This window comes from Schistocerca cancellata, chromosome 10, assembly GCF_023864275.1.
Source record: "Schistocerca cancellata isolate TAMUIC-IGC-003103 chromosome 10, iqSchCanc2.1, whole genome shotgun sequence".
Lineage (NCBI taxonomy): Eukaryota > Metazoa > Arthropoda > Insecta > Orthoptera > Acrididae > Schistocerca > Schistocerca cancellata.
In genome coordinates this window covers 117,569,106-117,585,120 of record NC_064635.1, presented here as the reverse complement: position 1 = coordinate 117,585,120, position 16,015 = coordinate 117,569,106, and the positions used below count along the sequence as shown (strand labels likewise).

At 45.7% G+C, this 16,015-nt stretch overlaps 1 protein-coding gene across 1 annotated transcript in view; it reads left to right on the top strand.

The window, feature by feature from the left end:
* The first annotated feature begins 4,048 nt into the window (after positions 1-4,048).
* Positions 4,049-16,015, top strand: part of LOC126106777 (uncharacterized) — a 29,122-nt gene continuing 17,155 nt past the window's right edge. Inside the window, exon 1 of the mRNA XM_049913155.1 lies at positions 4,049-4,180. Coding sequence (XP_049769112.1) covers positions 4,052-4,180 — 129 coding nt within the window. The 5' untranslated portion in view covers positions 4,049-4,051. The remainder of the gene's footprint in view (positions 4,181-16,015) is intronic.

Genomic DNA, 16,015 nt, shown 5'->3' with positions numbered 1-16,015 from the left:
GTTGCTCCTGGGGTATCGGCGAGGACCATTCGCAACCGTCTCCATGAAGCTGGGCTGCGGTCCCGCACACCGTTAGGCCGTCTTCCGCTCACGCCCCAACATCGTGCAGCCCGCCTCCAGTGGTGTCGCGACAGGCGTGAATGGAGGGACGAATGGAGACGTGTCGCCTTCAGCGATGAGAGTCGCTTCTGCCTTGGTGCCAATGATGGTCGTATGCGTGTTTGGCGCCGTGCAGGTGAGCGCCACAATCAGGACTGCATACGACCGAGGCACACAGGGCCAACACCCGGCATCATGGTGTGGGGAGCGATCTCCTACACTGGCCGTACACCACTGGTGATCATCGAGGGGACACTGAATAGTGCACGGTACATCCAAACCGTCATCGAACCCATCGTTCTACCATTCCTAGACCGGCAAGGGAACTTGCTGTTCCAACAGGACAATGGACGTCCGCATGCATCCCGTGCCACCCAACGTGCTCTAGAAGGTGTAAGTCAACTACCCTGGCCAGCAAGATCTCCGGATCTGTCGCCCATTGAGCATGTTTGGGACTGGATGAAGCGTCGTCTCACGCGGTCTGCACGTCCAGCACGAACGCTGGTCCAACTGAGGCGCCAGGTGGAAATGGCATGGCAAGCCGTTCCACAGGACTACATCCAGCATCTCTACGATCGTCTGCATGGGAGAATAGCAGCCTGCATTGCTGCAAAAGGTGGATATACACTGTACTAGTGCCGACATTGTGCATGCTCTGTTGCCTGTGTCTATGTGCCTGTGGTTCTGTCAGTGTGATCATGTGATGTATCTGACCCCAGGAATGTGTCAATAGAGTTTCCCCTTCCTGGGACAATGAATTCACGGTGTTCTTATTTCAATTTCCAGGAGTGTATTTATTGTGCAGAAGTGGTACGAAGCTGTATCGCAAGTCCTCCAGCGCTTACAAAGCGCATAAATTCCTTTAGAAAAAAATTCTTTTGCTAGTCCGCGCAACCACTCATGCACCGCGTGGCGTACTTCTTCATCATAACAGAAATTCTTTCCACCCATTGCGTCTTTGAGTGGTCCAAACATATGGAAATCACTTGGGGCAAGGTCTGGTAAGTATGGTGAATGAGGAAAACACTCAAAATGCAGGTCTGTGATTGTTGCAACTGTTGTACGGGCAGTGTGGGGCCTTGCATTGTCATGTTGCAAAAGGACACCTGCTGACAGCAATCCACGTCGCTTTGATTTGATTGCAGGCCGCAGGTGATTTTTAGGAGATCTATGTATGACGCACTGGTGACAGTGGTCCCTCTAGACATGTAATGCTCCAAAATGACGCCTTTTTCGTCCCAAAAGAGAGTCAGCATAACCTTCCCTGCTGATGGTTCTGTTCGAAACTTCTTTGGTTTTGGTGATGAGGAATGACGCCATTCCTTGCTTGCTCCCTTCGTTTCCGGTTGGTGGAAGTGAATCCAGGTTTCATCCCCAGTAACGATTCTTGCAAGGAAGGCATCACCTTTTCGTTCAAAGCGCTGAAGAAATTCTTCACCAGCATCGACACGTCGTTCTCTCATTTCAGGAGTCAGTTGACGAGCCACCCATCTTGCAGACACTTTGTGAAGCTGGAGCACATCATGCACAATGTGCTGTGCTGACCCATGACTGTAAACATGCTCCAATGTCATTCAGTGTCACTCGGCGGTTTTCCTTCACCATCGCTTCAACTGCTGCAATGTTCTTTGGAATCACAACTCGTTGTGCCTGACCTGGACGATGAGCATCTTCCACTGAAGTCACACCATTTGCGAACTTCCTACTCCATTAGCAGACTTGCTGCTGTGACAAACACGCATCACCGTATTGACCCTTCATTCGTCGATGAATTTCAATACGTTTCACACCTTCTCTACGCAAAAACCGAATAACAGAACGCTGTTCTTCCTTGGTGCAATTGGGGCGGTCATCTTTATACTGATACTGCGAAGGTATGTGTGCATCTGCACTATGCTACTACCAACAGGCCATTCTGCACATTGTTTGTAGCACGGTTACCAACTTACAGGATAACGGCTCGAAATTTCGATTTGTTATTAGAAATTTAAGGTTTTAATTTGACTAACTCTCGTACCTCATCAGGAGACCCAGGTTCGAATCCCATTCTGGCACAAATTTTCAACTTGTTCCATTGATAACAATAAATGGCCACTGGCAGCTAAAGTCCTTAGTTCCTTTGTGCATTCATGCACTACTGTCCATTAAAATTGCTACACCACGAAGATGACGTGCTACAGACGCAAAATTTAACCGACAGGAAGAAGATGCAGTGATATGCAAATGATTAGCTTTTCAGAGCATTCACACAAGGTTGGCGCCGGTGGCGACACTTACAACGTGCTGACATGAGGAAAGTTTCCAACCGATTTCTCATACTCAAACAGCAGTTGACTGACGTTGCCTGGTGAAACGTCGTTGTGATTCCTCGTGTAAGGAGGAGAAATGCGTACCATCACGTTTCCGACTTTGATAAAGGTCGGATTGTAGCTTATCGCGATTGCGGTTTATCGTCTCGCGACATTTCTGTTCGCGTTGGTCGAGATTCAATGACTGTTAGCAGAATATGGAATCGGTGGGTTCAGGAGGGTAATACGGGACGCCGTGCTGGATCCCAACGGCCTCGTATCACTAGCAGTCGAGATGACAGGCATCTTATACGTATGGCTCTAACGGATCGTGCAGCCACGTCTCGATCCGAGTCAACAGATGGGGACGTTTGCAAGGCAACAACCATATGCACCAACAGTTCGACCTGGGTGCACGAATGGCAAAACGTCTTTATTTCGGATGAATCAAGGTTCTGTTTGCAGCATCATGATGGTCGCATCCGTGTTTGGCGATATCGCAGTGAACGCACATTGGAAGCGTGTATTCGTCTTCGCCATACTGGCGCATCACCCGGCGTGATGGTATGGGGTGCCATTGGTTACACGTCTCGGTCACCTCTTGTTCGCATTGACGGCACTTTGAACAGTGGACGTTACACTTCAGATGTGTTACGACCCGTGGCTCTACCCTTCATTCGATCCCTGGGAAACCCTACATTTCATCAGGATAATGCACGACCCCATGTTGCAGGTCCTGTTCGGGCTTTTCTGGATACAGAAAATGTTCGACTGCTGCCCTGGCCAGCACATTCTCCAGACACCTCACCAATTGAAAACGTCTGGTCAATGGTGGCCGAGCAACTGGTTCGTCACAATACGCCAGTCACGACTCTCGATGAGCTGTGGTATCGTGTTGAAGCTGCATGGGCAGCTGTACCCGTACCCGCCATCCAAGCTCTATTTGACCCAATTCGCAGGCGTATCAAAGCCGTTATTACGGCCAGAGGTGGTTGTTCAAATGGTTCAAATGGCTCTGAGCACTATGGGACTTAACTACTGTGGTCATCAGTCCCCTAGTACTTAGAACTACTTAAACCTAACTAACCTAAGGACATCACACACATCCATGCCCGAGGCAGGATTCGAACCTGCGACCGTAGCAGTCGCGGGGTCCCGGACTGCGCGCCTAGAACAGCTAGACCACCGCGGCCGGCGAGGTGGTTGTTCTGGGTAGTGATTTCTCAGGATCTATTCACCCATATTGAGTGAAAATGTAATCACATGTCAGTTCCAGTATAGTATATTTGTTCAATGAATACCCGTTTATGATCTGCATTTCTTCTTGGTGTAGCAGTTTTAATGGCCAGTAGTGTATGTATGATCGGAAATTGCGGTTTGGCCATAATTGTTCCAGACTAAATCCGCGCCAGACTCTGAAACACAATGTCGCCGAATGTGACAAAGGAAATGCGCCTGCATTTTTTTAACAGCCACCTGGAGCTTAACAAGTGATTTTTCACGCTCGTTTCCGCCAGTCATGACAATTTTTTTCTGCTAGCGCTTTCGTCCGTTTTTTCACACGTCAGGAGCGCTAATAACAGGGTCTGGTTTTTAACGGAAGCGTGTGACAGTCATGCGCGCCGGAAGAGTAACAAGGCCCGGAGGCTCGGCAGGGTACAAATATGGCGGTGACCTGGCCTGTGGCGACACTTGGTGGCCGACCAGCGAGTATCGATCATCAGCGATTTGTCGACATGAAGAGCTACGTCGCTCTCGTATTTGCAGCTGTCGCTCTCTTCGCCGTCGCTAAGGTAAACATAAACTCTGTTTTGTGCACACAGTGGTGAAGCTCGTGGCAGGAAACTGCACATCTCAACCGTATCTTAATAACGGGAACTAAATAATTGGTTGTACATAGGCCGACATTTTTGTTAGAAAAAGCACACTGGTCAAAAAATTAATCACACCCAGGAAACAGTACGTAAATACCGCGTAACAGCGCATCTAGTCTCCTTGCTGTTTTGGTCTTTGTTCACTGACTGGTTTGTTGGCGCCCCCCCCCCCCCCCCCCCCTCCATGCTGCCCTGTCCCGTGCAAGCCGCTTCAGTTCTGAACAACTACAACAAGCTACATGCTTCTGAATCTGCTTACTATATTTACCTCTTGGCCACCCTCTACAATTTTTACCCTGCTCACTTCTATCCAGTACTGAATTGATGATCCCTTGATATCTTAGTCCATTCTTTTTAGTCAAGTTACGGCACAAATTTCCTTCCCTGCCAAGTCTGTTCATACTTCCCCCTTACTTACTTCATCTGCCCATCTAATCTTCAGCATTCTGCAGCACTACAAGGCTATACTCCAAACAAATATTTTCATATAAATAATTCCAAACACTTACTTCTATATTCGATCTTGACAAAGTTCATTTCTTCAGTAACGCTTTACTTGGCATTGCCAGTCCACATTTTGTATGCCCTCTACTTCGGGCATCATCTGTTATTTCACTGCCCAAATCCCAAAAGTCGTCTTACTTTAAGTGTCGCAGATAGCTCTAAGCACTATAGGATTAACATCTGAGGTCATCAGTCCCCTCGACTTAGAACTACTTAAACCTAACTAACCTAAGGACATCACACACATCCATGCCCGAGGCAGGATTCGAACCTGCGACCATAGCAGTAGTGCGGTGCCGGACTGAAGTGCCATAGCGGTCGGCATTAAGTGTCTCGTTTCCCAATCTAATTCCTTCAGCTTCGCCAAATTTAATTCGACTACATTCTATTATCCTTGTTTTACTTGTATTGGTTTTCATCTTATATCCTTCTTTCAAGACACTGCCCATTCCCTTCAACTGCTCTTCCAAGTTCTTTGCTGTCTCTGATAGAATTACAATGTCATTGTCAGACCTCAAAGTTGTTAATTCTTCCCCCTGAACTTTAATTCCTACTCCAAATTTTTCTTTGGTTTCCTTTACTGCTTGCTCAGATTGAATAACATCTGGGATAGGCTGTGATTCTGTATCTCTCCTTTCTCAGCCGCTGCTTCCCTTTCAATCCCCTTGCCCTTCTCGTCCCAAAAAATGGTAGCCATCATTTTTCGATTCGAGACCGGAGATTACTTAAACTTTTTTCGTTTGGGCGAACTTTAATGGCGCTTCTATATTAATTGTTTTTTCGATTCTGCGTTGGTGTACGATATTCACTTCTCGCCGCCAGTAACAATGTGGAAAAACGAATCATCTCCATCTTGTCTGTAGCGCTCCTAAAACTGTGGTGCACTACGCATTATTTGCTCTTTGTATTGATCAGTAAGCATTTTTGGAACCCACCTCGGGCAGAGTTTGTGATATCCAAACTGTTCAGTGAGAGCCATGCAAATTGAGATTTGAGCAACATTTTGGAATTCATTAGCCAGACAACTAATCGTTAATCGACATCGTTTCGAACTTTTTGGTTCGCTTGATCAACGATGTCGCCGGTCAGAGTACTGGGCCTGCCATTCCGCTGTTCATCGTGAAGATTTGTTCGGCCAGAGGTCCAAGTGGAGGACTAGTTTACTTCCAGAAAATTTTACCCAAGGGGACACCATCATCCGTACGGTAGAGCTGCATGTCCTCGGAAAAATTACGGCTGTAGGTTCCCCTTGCTTTCAGTCATTCACAGTATTAGCGTAGCAGGGCTGTTTTGGTTGATGTTACACGGCCAGATCGATCACTGATCCATACCGTTGCAGCTGCAACAACTGAAAATATAGCAGTCTGTTCTGGTTCTACCCACGGTACGGCTATCTGTATCGCTGAGATTAAAACTAAAGAAATTGGAGAAAGGTAGGAAATTAAGGAGATGTGACCTGCGTAAGTTGAAAGACCCAGAGGTTGTTGAGAGTTTCAGAGGGACCATTAGGCAACGTTTGATTAGAACAGGGGCAAGGAATACAGTAGAAGAAGAATGGGTAGCTTTAAGAGATGAAATAATGAAGGCAGCAGACGATCAGGCAGGTGAAAAGACGAGAGCTAGTAGAAATTATTGGATAATGCAAGGAATATTGAATTTATTTGATGAAAGGATAAAGTTTAAAAATACAGCAAATGAAGCAGGTGAAAGGGAATAGAAATGTGTTAAAAATGAGGACAGGAAGTGCAAAATTGCTAAGCAGGAATGGCTAGAGGACAAATGTAAGGTTTTAGACGCACATTTCTCTAGGGGAAAGAGAGATACCGCCTACAGGAAGACTAGAGAGGCCTTTGGGGAAAAGAGAAGCAGCTGTATGAATGTCAAGAGCTCAGGTGGTCAACCAGTCCTAAGCAAAGAAGGGAAAGCAGAAAAGTGGAAGGAGTGTATAGAGGATCTGTACAAGGCAGATGAACTTGAAAGCAATATTATAGAGAGGGAAGTGGACGCAGGTGAAGATGGTATGGGATATACGATTCTGCGAGAAGAATGTGATTGAGCTCTGAAAGATCTAAGTCGAAACAAGGCCCCGGGAGTAGACGATATTCAGTCCGAACTAATGATATAGCCTTGGGAGAGCCAACCATGGCAAAACTCTTCCACCTGGCGTGGAAGATGTATGAGACAAGCGAAATACCCTCACACTTCAAGAAGAATGTAGTAATTCCAATTCCTAAGAAAGCAATTGCTGACAGGTGTGAAAATTGTCGACTTCTCTGTTTAATAAGTTGCAAAATTCAAACACAAATTCTTTACATAGGAATGTCCGCCTCTGGTAGCTGAGTGGTCAGCGCGACGGAACGTCATACCTAACGACCCGGCTTCTATCCCCGGCTGGGTCGGAGATTTTCTCCGCTCAGGGACTGGGTGGTGTGTTGTCCTTATCATCATTTCATCCCCATCGACAAGCAAGTCGCCGAAGTGGCGTCAACTCGAAAGACTTACACCAGGCGAACGGTCTTCCCGACGCGAGGCCCTAGCCACAAGGCATTTCCATTACAGAAGACTGGAAAAATTTGTAAATCCGATCTCGGGGAAGATCGGTTTGGATGCCGGAGAAATACTAACCCTATGACCTATCTTAGAAGATAGGTTAAAGAAAAGCAAACCTACATGCGGTGTATAGCATTTCTAGGCTTAGAGAAAGTTTTGACAGAGTTGATTGGATTATTCTCTCTGAAATTCTGAATGTAGCAGGGGTAAAATACAGGGAGCGAAAGGCTATTTACAATTTGTACAGAAACCAGATAGCAGTTATAAGACTCGATGAGCATGAAAGATAAGCAGTGGTTGGGAAGGGAGTAAGACAGGTTTGTAGTCTATTCTCGATGTTATTCAGTCGGTATATTTAGAAAGCAGTACAAGAAACCAAAGAGAGATTTGGAGTAGGAATTAAAGTTCAGGGAGGAGAAATAGAAACTTTGAGACTTGCCGATAACATTGGATTACTCTCAGACAGCAAAGTACCTAGAAGAGTAGTTGAATGGCTTGGAAAGTGTCTTGGAAGGAGGATGTAAGATGAACATCATCAAAAGCAAACCGAGGATAATGGAATGGTGCTAAGGGAATCAAATTAGAAAACAAGACATTTAAACCAGTAGATGTGTTTTGCTATCTAGGCAACGAAATAACCAGTGATGGCCGACGTAGAGAGGATATAAAATGCAGACTGGCAATGGCGAGGAAAGCGTTTCTGAAGAAGCGGAATTTGTTAACATGGCACATGGATTTAACTTTTGGGAAGTCTTTTCTGAAGGTATTTGTATGGAATGTCTTATACGTATGGCTCTAACGGATCGTGCAGCCACGTCTCGATCCGAGTCAACAGATGGGGACGTTTGCAAGGCAACAACCATATGCACCAACAGTTCGACCTGGGTGCACGAATGGTAAAACGTAATTTTTTTCGGCTGAATCCAGGTTCTGTTTACAGCATCATGATGGTTGCATCCGTATTTGGCGGTATCGCAGTGAACGCACATTGGAAGCGTGTATTCGTCATCGCCATACTGACGTATCATCCGGCGTGATGGTATGGGTTGCCATTGGTTACACGCCTCGGTCACCTCTTGTTCGCATTGACGGCACTTTGAACAGTGGACGTTGCACTTCAGATGTGTTACGACCTGTGGCTCTACCCTTCATTCGATCCCTGCGAAACCCTACATTTCATCAGGATAATGCACGACCGCATGTTGCAGGTCCTGTACGGGCCTTTCTGGATACAGAAAATGTTCGACTGCTGCCCTGGCCAGCACATTCTCCAGATCTCTGACAAATTGAAAACGTCTGGTCAATGGTGGCCGAGCAACTGGCTCGTCACAATACGCCAGTCACTACTCTTGATGAACTGTGGTATCGTGTTGAAGCTGCATGGGCAGCTGTACCTGTACACACCATACAAGCTCTGTTTGACTCAATGCCGAGGCGTATCAAGGCCGTTATTACGGCCAGAGGTGGTTGTTCTGGGTACTGATTTCTCAGGATCTATGCACCCAAATTGCATGAAAATGTAATCACATGTCAGTTGTAGTATAATATATTTGTCCAATGAATACCCGTTTATCATCTGCATTTTTTCTTGGTATAGCAATTTCATTGCTTCACTACTCCTCGTCAAGCCTCGAGCGCATTTTCATACAGAAAGGAAGTGCCTTGAAGATTGTTCGATAGAGAGCGGAATAGATGGAAATCTGACTTAAGATCAGATGAATAAGGTGTGTGTGGAATTACTTCCGAATCCGACTTCTGTATAGCGTTTTTGTCAGCGTAGCAGAAAGCGGGCAGTCGTTATCTAGGAGTAGCATCACTTCCGCAGTGTTCACGGTCGTTGTCCTTTGTCTGCATCTGCAATACATCTGAGTTGCTGACAATAAATGTCAGCAGTGATTGTTACACCTCGGGGAAGCAATTCATAGTACACTACACTGTCACTGTTACACCAGATGCAATACATTATCTTTTGTGGATGTGTGCAAGTCTCTGTACGGACAGTTGCTGATTTGTTTGGGTTTAACTATTCGTTTCTTTTCCATACATTAGCATAAAGACACAATTTCTCACCACCAGTAAAGATACAGGACAGGAATGGTCAGTGTTGTTCATCAGCTAATTAATGACGAGCAAGCAGAGATGCACATGTGGCCATCTGCTGATTTTTGTGATGTTGGCTTAGAGCATGTGGTACACATGCACCCAATTGTTGAACCTCACCCATTGCATGCAAATGTCGCTTGATGGTGGAATGATCACAGTTCATTACATTTGCCAGTTCTCGACTACACTGACATGGATCATCTTTTGCTTAGGGCCGTTGTCCCACGTCGACGCGGCGTCAGATTAGATTAGATTGGATTAGATTAATACTTGTTCCATGGATCATGAATACGATATTTCGTAATGATGTGGAACGAGTCAAATTTTCCAATACATGACATAATTAAGTTAATTTAACAACATACTTAAGTTAATATAACAACTTTTTCATTTTTTTGTGTTTTTTATTTTTGTTTTTTTTTTTAATTTTTTTAATATTTTTTTTAAAAATTTATATCTAAAAGTTCCTCTATGGAGTAGAAGGAGTTGTCGTTCAGAAATTCTTTTAATTTCTTCTTAAATTCTTGTTGGTTATCTGTCAGACTTTTGATACTATTTGGTAAGTGACCAAAGACTTTAGTGCCAGTATAATTCACCCCTTTCTGTGCCAAAGTTAGATTTAATCTTGAATAGTGAAGATCATCCTTTCTCCTAGTATTGTAGTTATGCACACTGCTATTACTTTTGAATTGGGTTTGGTTGTTAATAACAAATTTCGTAAGAGAGTATATATACTGAGAAGCTACTGTGAATATCCCTAGATCCTTAAATAAATGTCTGCAGGATGATCTTGGGTGGACACCAGCTATTATTCTGATTACACGCTTTTGTGCAATAAATACTTTATTCCTCAGTGATGAATTACCCCAAAATATGATGCCATATGAAAGCAACGAGTGAAAATAGGCGTAGTAAGCTAATTTACTAAGATGTTTATCACCAAAATCATCAGTCTATTACTATGGCTTTGGCAATGTTAGTGGCAGAAGGTTGCTGGATGCCCTTCCTGTCGCCGCCCCGAACCCCCCCTAATCGAAACGTTTTTTTGCAAATGTCTGTGAACCGTGTCACATGGTGGGACATGGAGACCAGCCTGGTATTCACCTAGTGGGATGTGGAAAACCGCCTAAAAACCATATTCAGGCTGGCCAGCACACCAGCCCTCGTTGGTAATCTGCCAGGCGGATTCGATCCGGAGCCAGCGCGCATACCTGAGTCCAGGAAGCAAAGCATTAGCACCCTCAGCTAACCTGGCAGGTCATACACTGACATGGATAATTGTGGATTAATGCGGTTAAACGATCTTCATCAAACCCCAAAGGTTTTCCTGAAGATGGAGAACTACCAATGTCAAACTATTTTCGTGGCATGCTCTGTCCAATGGCATTATCCCCACATGCGGTGCAAATGTTTCTGGCTGCTTCTGCTGCTGTCACCTCTCTATTGAACCGAAACAGAAGAATATGGCGGAAATGTTGCGATTTCTCCACTTGACACTCCATTCTCTACCACTCATTATCTCCAGATGATAAAGTGACAATATGTAAATTCAAACAAAAACAGTAAATAAACCCATAGTAATCGGAATACTAACATGAAAAACAAAAACGCTACCAACCTAATGCTTGTGGCAAACCCAGTGTACAAACTTTCCACTTGTGGGTGCTCATCTTAGTTTGCCGTCGCAAGTGGCTGCTTGTGCCTTAAACTAGCCCCATATCCACCATGATGTGCAAGTAACGGAAGCAGGGTTGTACCGTTTGCGTGGCGATGTAGGTCCCCACAAGAACTCTTGATGAAATTTCGACATACCGAATTATCCATATACACTCCTGGAAATTGAAATAAGAACACCGTGAATTCATTGTCCCAGGAAGGGGAAACTTTATTGACACATTCCTGGGGTCAGATACATCACATGATCACACTGACAGAACCACAGGCACATAGACACAGGCAACAGAGCATGCACAATGTCGGCACTAGTACAGTGTATATCCACCTTTCGCAGCAATGCAGGCTGCTATTCTCCCATGGAGACGACCGTAGAGATGCTGGATGTAGTCCTGTGGAACGGCTTGCCATGCCATTTCCACCTGGCGCCTCAGTTGGACCAGCGTTCGTGCTGGACGTGCAGACCGCGTGAGACGACGCTTCATCCAGTACCAAACATGCTCAATGGGGGACAGATCCGGAGATCTTGCTGGCCAGGGTAGTTGACTTACACCTTTTAGAGCACGTTGGGTGGCACGGGATACGTGCGGACGTGCATTGTCCTGTTGGAACAGCAAGTTCCCTTGCCGGTCTAGGAATGGTAGAACGATGGGTTCGATGACGGTTTGGATGTACCGTGCACTATTCAGTGTCCCCTCGACGATCACCAGTGGTGTACGGCCAGTGTAGGAGATCGCTCCCCACACCATGATGCCGGGTGTTGGCCCTGTGTGCCTCGGTCGTATGCAGTCCTGATTGTGGCGCTCACCTGCATGGCGCCAAACACGCGTACGACCATCATTGGCACCAAGGCAGAAGCGACTCTCATCGCTGAAGACGACACGTCTCCATTCGTCCCTCCATTCACGCCTGTCGCGACACCACTGGAGGCGGGTTGCACGATGTTGGGGCGTGAGCGGAAGACGGCCTAACGGTGTGCGGGACCGTAGCCCAGCTTCATGGAGACGGTTGCGAATGGTCCTCGCCGATACCCCAGGAGCAACAGTGTCCCTAATTTGCTGGGAAGTGGCGGTTCGGTCCCCTACGGCACTGCGTAGGATCCTACGGTCTTGGCGTGCATCCGTGCGTCGCTGCGGTCCGGTCCCAGGTCGACGGGCACGTGCACCTTCCGCCGACCACTGGCGACAACATCGATGTACTGTGGAGACCTCACGCCCCACGTGTTGAGCAATTCGGCGGTACGTCCACCCGGCCTCCCGCATGCCCACTATACGCCCTCGCTCAAAGTCTGTCAACTGCACATACGGTTCACGTCCACGCTGTCGCGGCATGCTACCAGTGTTAAAGACTGCGATGGAGCTCCGTATGCCACGGCAAACTGGCTGACACTGACGGCGGCGGTGCACAAATGCTGCGCAGCTAGCGCCATTCGACGGCCAACACCGCGGTTCCTGGTGTGTCCGCTGTGCCGTGCGTGTGATCATTGCTTGTACAGCCCTCTCGCAGTGTCCGGAGCAAGTATGGTGGGTCTGACACACCGGTGTCAATGTGTTCTTTTTTCCATTTCCAGGAGTGTATTTTGCAAACAATACCGAGATATATCGGCGATGTTTACTCCACCGATATATCGATATCTAAGTGGCAATATGGCGTGTCGATATTTTTCTTTTATATTATATTTATTTTGAAAGTTGCAGTAAATATTTGAAATCGTTATTTTGAAATTTTAGTAGAACATAGTATTACTTTAGCTGCGTGAAAGTGTCTCACTAGTTTTTGAGCGTTCACCACGTCCAGTCTTTCTCTTCGACTGTGTGAGACAAGTATAGGTGGCACAAATGAAGAGTATGATAGCACTAGGTGGTGGCATGTGAATGGAGTAACTAGATTTAATATCCAGATTCTTCCAAAACACTATATGAAACAATAATCTGAATGACAAAATTGGTGTTTGCGGTGGGCAGAGACGTGTGAGCGGAAATTCTGACGCAATCGATGCTCTGTACTACCAACAGAAACTGCAACATTTAGCTTCACCACACAATTTTAACACTACAACTGCTAGGTCACTGGCGTTGCTTAAATGAAAAAAAAAGGGAATCCGACATGAAGTATTCCATATAAATCCATATGTGCCACATACATACAGTTACCATTGTTAGCAAAATGGTTATCCTCCAAGCACGAACGTACATCATTTTCCTTTCAATTCTTGCCCTAAGAGGGATAAACTGGCTGCTGACTTGTTGGTGTACAGAGTATCTAATAAAAAAATCAGTACTTAAATATACAGCTCTAACACTGGCGTTATATTTACAATGTGCAATTTTTAAAGGTATGTCAACATTTTTTCCGTCGATATATCGACAATTTTTCCGATATATCGAGGGCCGTTAATGGTTTTCTTAAAGTGTCGATATATCAGATTCGCGATATTTTCAAAAACAGAAACAGTTCTAGTCCCCGTCAAAGGTGCAGGCATAGAAGAGGTGGACAAGCCGCTGAATGGGGAAAAAAGGAAACAAAGAAATTGTGAGCTCTCCTGGGCCTGTATTTCTTACCTATGGCTACAGGCAGAAGCCTTTTCCTCCATTCACAACTTTAATCTCACGCAGATATCACAGTGTCATTCTGTTCAAGTAACATCATAGAGAAAGGACCATTACCGAGCAGACGTATGTCGCAAACACGATTTACGTGGCAACAGTGCGCTTGGTTCACACAGCTGCGCGTACTCGGCCCGCTCACGTTAAACACTGGAGCAGTTGCTGCAATTTCGCTTACGGTATTGTAGGATCTGACGCGAATACGCCATTTGACAGAAAGCTTACGATTCTTGCAGACTTATGACTGGAGTAATGTCCTATGGTGGAGGAAACACGCAATGAAGCTGGAGGTAGGAAAACGTAATTTACTTGCCTCTCCAGCCAATACCTGCGCTGCTCCTAACTTTTGATTCGCGCGATCTGCTGTGTAAGGAAAAAAAATATTTCAAGTGTATGGCTTCCGTGGCTCAGTAACGATGTTACGGGAGCTGTAGTGTCTACAGACGGCTATAATGTGTTCAACGTCGTTGAAACTTCGTGTAAACAAACGTATGCACTACCATTGGTCACCAGCCGCATTGCACAAGAGCATCGTGTAACACAATTGGACATACACCTTACTTACGTATTACATATTTTGCTGTAATTCTGGGTCAAAAAGATGGTTCAAATGGCTCTGAGCACTATCGGACTTAACTGCTGTGGTCATCAGTCCCCTAGAACTTAGAACTACTTAAACCTAACTAACCTAAGGACATCACACACATCCATGCCCGAGGCAGGATTCGAACCTGCGACCGTAGCGGTCACGCGGTTCCAGACTGAAGCGTCGAAACCGCACGGCCACACCGGCCGGCTGTAACGCCTAGAACCGCTCGGCCACTCCGGCTGGCAATTCTTGATCAAGTGGAGCTGTGGCACACTCTTACGTCCCCAAATACTCTTATTGTCAATTAAATAACAAAGAATGATTTTTTTCTCACAGCCCTACTGGCTTGTTAAAAAAATGGTTCAAATGGCTCTAAGCACTACGGGACTTAACATCTGAGGTCATCAGTCCCCTAGAATTTAGAACTACTTAAACCTAACTAACCTAAGAACATCACACACATCCATGCCCGAGGCAGGATTCGAACCTGCGACCGTAGCAGTCGCGCGGTTCCGGACTGAAGCGCCTAGAACCGCTCGGCCACCGCGGCCGGCACTGGCTTGTTACTTTCGTAAATATCCTTGTCGCTTTCATTATCTCAGTGGCAGTGAACGTCTATCGATCACTGAGCGAGAATATAATTACGTTGTTCGAGTTCTATAATTTGTCTTAGGGCGACAGAATATGCACTTCGTAGAAAACCACTTGATGGACCTAAAAGTGTGAGGACATCTTAAAACATCGTGGCAGTGTGAGTGTCCACTGAGCAGTCTCTATTGCACTCTGCGTGGAGACATGCTGTTACTCTTGGAAGATCATCCAGAACAGTAAGGCGAATTTTACACTCTGACATTCGCTTATACCCCTCCAAGCTGATGGTTGCTCAAGAACTTAGTCCAGAAGACTAGGTGAAACATACAGATGCTTGCATTGCAATCTTAACGTCTGTGCAACCCAACACTATTCTGTGGTCTAGCAATGAAATGCATTTTCACCTATCTGGCTCAGTAAACATGCAAAATTTTTGCTACTGAGCGACTGAAAATCGTCTCGAACTTCACCAAAGACCTCTGCAAAGCCCAAAACTGACAGTTTGGTCCACTGTATCCTCCATAGGCATTATTGGGCCATATTTTTTTGAATCTCAAGGTGCAAGTGTTACTGTGAACTCTGTTGGCTACTCTATTGTTAGGTGCTGAAGAAAGTTTTACTCCTCAGAATGGAAGAGCATGGTGAAGAATATGACACAGACACCTTTTGGTTTCAACAGGATGGTACCTCACACTGACCATCATTCACGCCAAACTCAGGAAGAACAGTTTCCCAGCCGCCTGATCATCTTATGAGGGGATGTTTCGTGGCCCCCCAGCTGTCCAGATTGCAGCCCCTGTGATTTTTTTCTTTGGGGATCCCTCAGAGCAGAGGTTTACAAAGTTCGACCAAGGATCTTGGAAGCTCCTAAGAGGGCAGTTACAGACGACATTGTAGTAATGCAAGATACGCTGAGAAGAGTTTTGGAAAACTTTTTTGAACGATTCAATAAGTGCATTATTTGCTAAGGTCGTCACCTGGATGATATAATTTTCAAAACCTAAGGAAAATAAAATTGTATTGAATGAAGCTTTCGGAAGCAAAAACTTTTTAAAATTATCTTTATCGGTTTTTTTACAATTCAGTCGTCAAATCAGGGAGTCTATTCTGTCCCACCTTTTATATCTGACATTTGTA